The 6,000-nt window shown below is 46.6% G+C and overlaps 1 protein-coding gene and 1 non-coding gene across 2 annotated transcripts in view; both read left to right on the forward strand.

Annotated features, from left to right (window-relative positions):
* kpnb1 (karyopherin (importin) beta 1) overlaps positions 1-6,000 on the forward strand; it is a 33,887-nt gene that overhangs the window by 24,440 nt on the left and 3,447 nt on the right. The window contains exons 19-20 of the mRNA XM_055152449.1: positions 168-276; positions 4,104-4,218. Of these exons, the coding sequence (XP_055008424.1) occupies positions 168-276; positions 4,104-4,218 (224 nt within the window). The remainder of the gene's footprint in view (positions 1-167; positions 277-4,103; positions 4,219-6,000) is intronic.
* Positions 2,337-2,461, forward strand: LOC129408793 (small nucleolar RNA SNORA79). Its single transcript, XR_008632115.1, has one exon. It is a non-coding gene; the product is annotated as a small nucleolar RNA SNORA79 (small nucleolar RNA).

The raw sequence follows: 6,000 nt of genomic DNA on the forward strand, positions 1-6,000 counted from the left end.
TTCTGCCTTTGGGTTGAGTGTTCTTCACAGGTTCTGAATGTTCTGCCTTTGGGTTGAGTGTTCTTCACAGGTTCTGAATGTTCTGCCTTTGGGTTGAGTGTTCTTCACAGGTTCTGAATGTTCTGTTCCGTGGAGGTGGTTTTGACTGGTGGTTCTGTGTGTTTCAGACGGACTATGACATGGTGGATTACCTGAACGAGCTGAGGGAGGGCTGTCTGGAGGCCTACACCGGGATCATCCAGGGCCTGAAGGGCGACCAGGAGAACGTCATCCACCGTGAGAACAACACTCATACTAACACCTCTCCTCTGATGTTCTCCTGTAGCGATGTTGGTTCTTCTGATGTTCTCCTGATGTTCTCCTGATGTTCTCCTGATGTTCTTCTGATGTTCTCCTGATGTTCTTCTGATGTTCTCCTGTAGTGACGTTGGTTCTTCTGATGTTCTTCTGATGTTCTCCTGTAGTGACTTTGGTTCTTCTGATGTTCTCCTGTAGTGACGTTGGTTCTTCTGAGGTTCTCCTGTAGTGACGTTGGTTCTTCTGATGTTCTCCTGTAGTGACGTTGGTTCTTCTGAGGTTCTCCTGTAGTGACGTTGGTTCTTCTGAGGTTCTCCTGTAGTGACGTTGGTTCTTCTGAGGTTCTCCTGTAGTGACGTTGGTTCTTCTGAGGTTCTCCTGTAGTGACGTTGGTTCTTCTGATGTTCTTCTGATGTCTTCTGATGTTCTCCTGTAGTGACGTTGGTTCTTCTGAGGTTCTCCTGTAGTGACGTTGGTTCTTCTGAGGTTCTCCTGTAGTGACGTTGGTTCTTCTGATGTTCTTCTGATGTTCTCCTGTAGTGACGTTGGTTCTTCTGAGGTTCTCCTGTAGTGACGTTGGTTCTTCTGAGGTTTCTCTGTAGTGACGTTGGTTTTTTCTGAGGTTCTCCTGTAGTGACGTTGGTTCTTCTGAGGTTCTCCTGTAGTGACGTTGGTTCTTCTGAGGTTCTCCTGTAGTGACGTTGGTTCTTCTGAGGTTCTCCTGTAGTGACGTTGGTTCTTCTGATGTTCTCCTGATGTTCTTCTGATGTTCTCCTGTAGTGACGTTGGTTCTTCTGAGGTTCTCCTGTAGTGACGTTGGTTCTTCTGAGGTTCTCCTGTAGTGACGTTGGTTCTTTCTGAGGTTTCTCCTGTAGTGACGTTGGTTCTTCTGAGGTTCTCCTGTAGTGACGTTGGTTCTTCTCTGAGGTTCTTCTGATGTTCTTTTCTGATGTTCTCCTGTAGTGACGTTGGTTCTTCTGATGTTCTCCTGTAGTGACGTTGGTTCTTCTGAGGTTCTGCTGTAGTAGTGACGTTGGTTCTTCTGAGGTTCTCCTGTAGTGACTTTGGTTCTTTCTGAGGTTCTCCTGTAGTGACGTTGGTTCTTCTGATGTTCTTCTGATGTTCTCCTGTAGTGACGTTGGTTCTTCTGAGGTTTCCTGTAGTGACGTTGGTTCTTCTGAGGTTCTCCTGTAGTGACGTTGGTTTCTTCTGAGGTTCTCCTGTAGTGACGTTGGTTCTTCTGAGGTTCTCCTGTAGTGACTTTGGTTCTTCTGAGGTTCTCCTGTAGTGACGTTGGTTCTTCTGAGGTTCTCCTGTAGTGACGTTGGTTCTTCTGAGGTTCTCCTGTAGTGACGTTGGTTCTTCTGATGTTCTTCTGAGGTTCTCCTGTAGTGACGTTGGTTTTTTCTGAGGTTCTTCTGTAGTGACGTTGGTTCTTCTGAGGTTCTCCTGTAGTGACGTTGGTTCTTCTGAGGTTCTCCTGTAGTGACGTTGGTTCTTCTGAGGTTCTCCTGTAGTGACGTTGGTTCTTCTGAGGTTCTCCTGTAGTGACGTTGGTTCTTCTGATGTTCTTCTGAGGTTCTCCTGTAGTGACGTTGGTTCTTCTGATGTTTCTGTAGTGACGGTTCTTCTGAGGTTCTCCTGTAGTGACGTTGGTTCTTCTGATGTTCTCCTGTAGTGACGTTGGTTCTTCTGAGGTTCTCCTGTAGTGACGTTGGTTCTTCTGAGGTTCTCCTGTAGTGACGTTGGTTCTTCTGATGTTCTCCTGTAGTGACGTTGGTTCTTCTGAGGTTCTCCTGTAGTGACGTTGGTTCTTCTGATGTTCTCTGATGTTCTCCTGTAGTGACGTTGGTTCTTCTGAGGTTCTCCTGTAGTGACGTTGGTTCTTCTGATGTTCTCTGATGTTCTCCTGTAGTGACTTTGGTTCTTCTGAGGTTCTCCTGTAGTGACGTTGGTTCTTCTGATGTTCTCCTGTAGTGACGTTGGTTCTTCTGAGGTTCTCCTGTAGTGACGTTGGTTCTTCTGATGTTCTCCTGTAGTGACGTTCGTTCCTCTCTCTGCTCAGAGTTCCACAGGGAGATTTTAGAACGTCACAGACAAACGGGTCTCTTCGCCCAGTCGCCCTCTCACCACAGGGCGCCTGGTTTTGCGGGATCCTACAAACTTTAGATCCTCCTCGTCTCTTCTGTGTTTGTTTTTTTCTTGTTTCTGAAGCGACAGTTTTAAATGTTTTGGTTTCTGTCGTCGTCTAAAAGCTCCTGCACATGGACGTGTGCGTGTGTGTTTGTGTGTGTGTGTGTGTGTGTGTGTGTGTGTGTGTGTGTTTTATTTCTGTGTGTGCAGCTGCTGTGATGGTTTTAAATCCTCTTACACGTGTCTGTGTGGGACTCTGTGTGTAACTGTGTTTTGTGTGTAGCTGACGTGTGTAAATGTGTTTTGTGTGTAGCTGACGTGTGTGTATTTTGTGTGTAGCGGACATGTGTGTAATTGTGTGTTTTTTGTGTGTAACGGTGTGTGTATTTTGTGTGTAGCTGACGTGTGTGTAATGGTGTGTGTATTTTGTGTGTAGACGTGTGTGTAATGTGTGTGTGTATTTTGTGTGTAGGGGGACATGTGTGTAATGGTGTGTGTATTTTGTGTGTAGCGGACATGTGTGTAATGGTGTGTGTATTTTGTGTGTAGCGGACATGTGTGTAATGTGTGTGTATTTTGTGTGTAGGGACATGTGTGTATGGTGTGTGTATTTTGTGTGTAGGGGACATGTGTGTAATGGTGTGTGTATTTTGTGTGTAGCGGACATGTGTGTAATGGTGTGTGTTTTTGTGTGTGTGGACGTGTGTGTATTTTGTCGTGTGTGTAATGGTGTGTGTATTTTGTGTGTAGGGGACGTGTGTGTAATGGTGTGTGTATTTTGTGTGTAGGGACATGTGTGTAATGGTGTGTGTGTATTTTGTGTGTACGGACATGTGTGTAATGGTGTGTGTATTTTGTGTGTAGCGGACATGTGTGTATGGTGTGTGCATTTTGTGTGTAGGACATGTGTGTAATGGTGTGTGTATTTTGTGTGTAGGGACATGTGTGTATGTGTGTGTATTTGTGTGTAGACGTGTGTGTAATGTGTGTATTTTGTGTGTAGCGGACATGTGTGTAATGGTGTGTGTATTTTGTGTGTAGCGGACATGTGTGTAATGGTGTGTGTATTTTGTGTGTAGGGGACATGTGTGTAATGGTGTGTGTATTTTGTGTGTAGGGGACGTGTGTGTAATGGTGTGTGTATTTTGTGTGTAGCGGACATGTGTGTAATGGTGTGTGTATTTTGTGTGTAGCGGACATGTGTGTAATGGTGTGTGTATTTTGTGTGTAGGGGACATGTGTGTAATGGTGTGTGTATTTTGTGTGTAGCGGACATGTGTGTAATGGTGTGTGTATTTTGTGTGTAATGGTGTGTGTATTTTGTGCGTAGGGGACGTGTGTGTAATGGTGTGTGTATTTTGTGTGTAGGGGACGTGTGTGTAATGGTGTGTGTATTTTGTGTGTAGGGACATGTGTGTAATGGTGTGTGTGTATTTTGTGTGTAGCGGACATGTGTGTAATGGTGTGTGTATTTTGTGTGTAGCGGACATGTGTGTAATGGTGTGTGTATTTTGTGTGTAGCGGACATGTGTGTAATGGTGTGTGTATTTTGTGTGTAGGGGACATGTGTGTAATGGTGTGTGTATTTTGTGTGTAGGGGACATGTGTGTAATGGTGTGTGTATTTTGTGTGTAGGGGACATGTGTGTAATGGTGTGTGTATTTTGTGTGTAGCGGACGTGATGCTGATGCAGCCTCGTGTGCCCTTCATTCTCTCCTTCATCGATCACATCGCCATGGACGAAGATCATTCAGACGGAGTCGTGGCGAACTCCGCCGGACTCATCGGGTAAAACACACACATGTGCACACGCGCGCACACAGACACGCGCACACAGACACGCGCACACAGACACGCGCACAGACAGACACACACACACAGACAGACACACACACACACACACACACACAGACAGACACACACACACACACAGACAGACACACACACACACAGACAGACACACACACACACACAGACACGCACACACACACACACAGACAGACACACACACACACAGCAAACAGACACACACACACACAGACAGACACACACACACACAGACAGACACACAGACACACACACACACAGACAGACACACACACACACACACAGACAGACACACACACACACACACACAGACACACACACACACACACAGACACACACACACACACAGACAGACACACACACACACACAGACAGACACACACACACACACAGACACACACACACACACACAGACAGAGCACACACACACACAGACACACAGCACACAGACATGCGCACACAGACACGCGCACACAGACACACACACAGACAGACACACACACAGACACAGACAGACACACACACACAGACACAGACAGACACACACACACACAGACAGACACACACACACACAGACAGACACACACACACACACACACAGCACACACACACACACAGACATGTGCACACGCGCGCACACAGACATGCGCACACAGACACGCGCACACAGACACGCGCACACACAGACAGACACACACACAGACACAGACAGACACACACACACACACAGACAGACAGACACACACACACACACAGACACACACACACACACACACACACACACACACAGACAGACACACACACACAGACAGACACACACACACAGACAGACACACAGACAGACACAGACACACACAGTGTTGGACCTGAGTGTTCATATTCTGGTCCTGACCTGAGTTCTGTGTTTCTGACCTGAGCTCGTTCACTCTGAGTCTGAGCTTCAGTTTCTTTGTTGAGTCGTCGTTGTTCAGGTGAAACTCGACTGAAGAGAAAAAAGAAAAAAATCCACACGAGTCGCACCAACAACAAACTCCAAACATCACACTGACCTGAAGGACCTGCACACACTTTATCAAACTAAAACACCAAATCAAGACAGATCCTCCGCTCAAACCCCACTGACAGCGACAGGAGCGGCCCTGTCGCCCTCGGGAGACAGGAGCGGCCCTGTCGTCCGCGGGAGACAGGAGCGGCCCTGTCGTCCGCGGGAGACAGGAGCGGCCCTGTCGTCCGCGGGAGACAGGAGCGGCCCTGTCGTCCGCGGGAGACAGGAGCGGCCCTGCACAAACAGTTTGTTAAACGCTGGAGTGAAGCCTGAAGCATCAGGAGCCAAACTGATAAAGATGAAACTGAACAGTTTCTTTGTTAAACTGATCAGGTCACGTCTGTGTGCGGTTCTGACGCTTTGGCAACACAACAACGAAACTAAAATAATCACAACAACGAAACTAAAATAATCACAACAACGAAACTAAAATAATCACACACAACAAAGAAAACAATGAACAAGTTCATATTTGAAACTATTTACTGTAAATAATCATGAACCAACAAGTTTAATTTGAAACTTGTGATCTGAACTTTGAACTGTTCATGTAGAAAATGAACTTTACACACACATGTGTACACATACACACACACACACGTGCACACGCACACATACACACACGTGCACACATACACATACACACACACACGTGCACGCGCACACATACACACATACACACACACACATGTGCACAC

The sequence above is a fragment of the Boleophthalmus pectinirostris genome, unplaced genomic scaffold (assembly GCF_026225935.1).
Source record: "Boleophthalmus pectinirostris isolate CB_2022bp ecotype Guang Dong unplaced genomic scaffold, ASM2622593v1 HiC_scaffold_17, whole genome shotgun sequence".
Taxonomy (NCBI): Eukaryota; Metazoa; Chordata; class Actinopteri; order Gobiiformes; family Gobiidae; genus Boleophthalmus; species Boleophthalmus pectinirostris.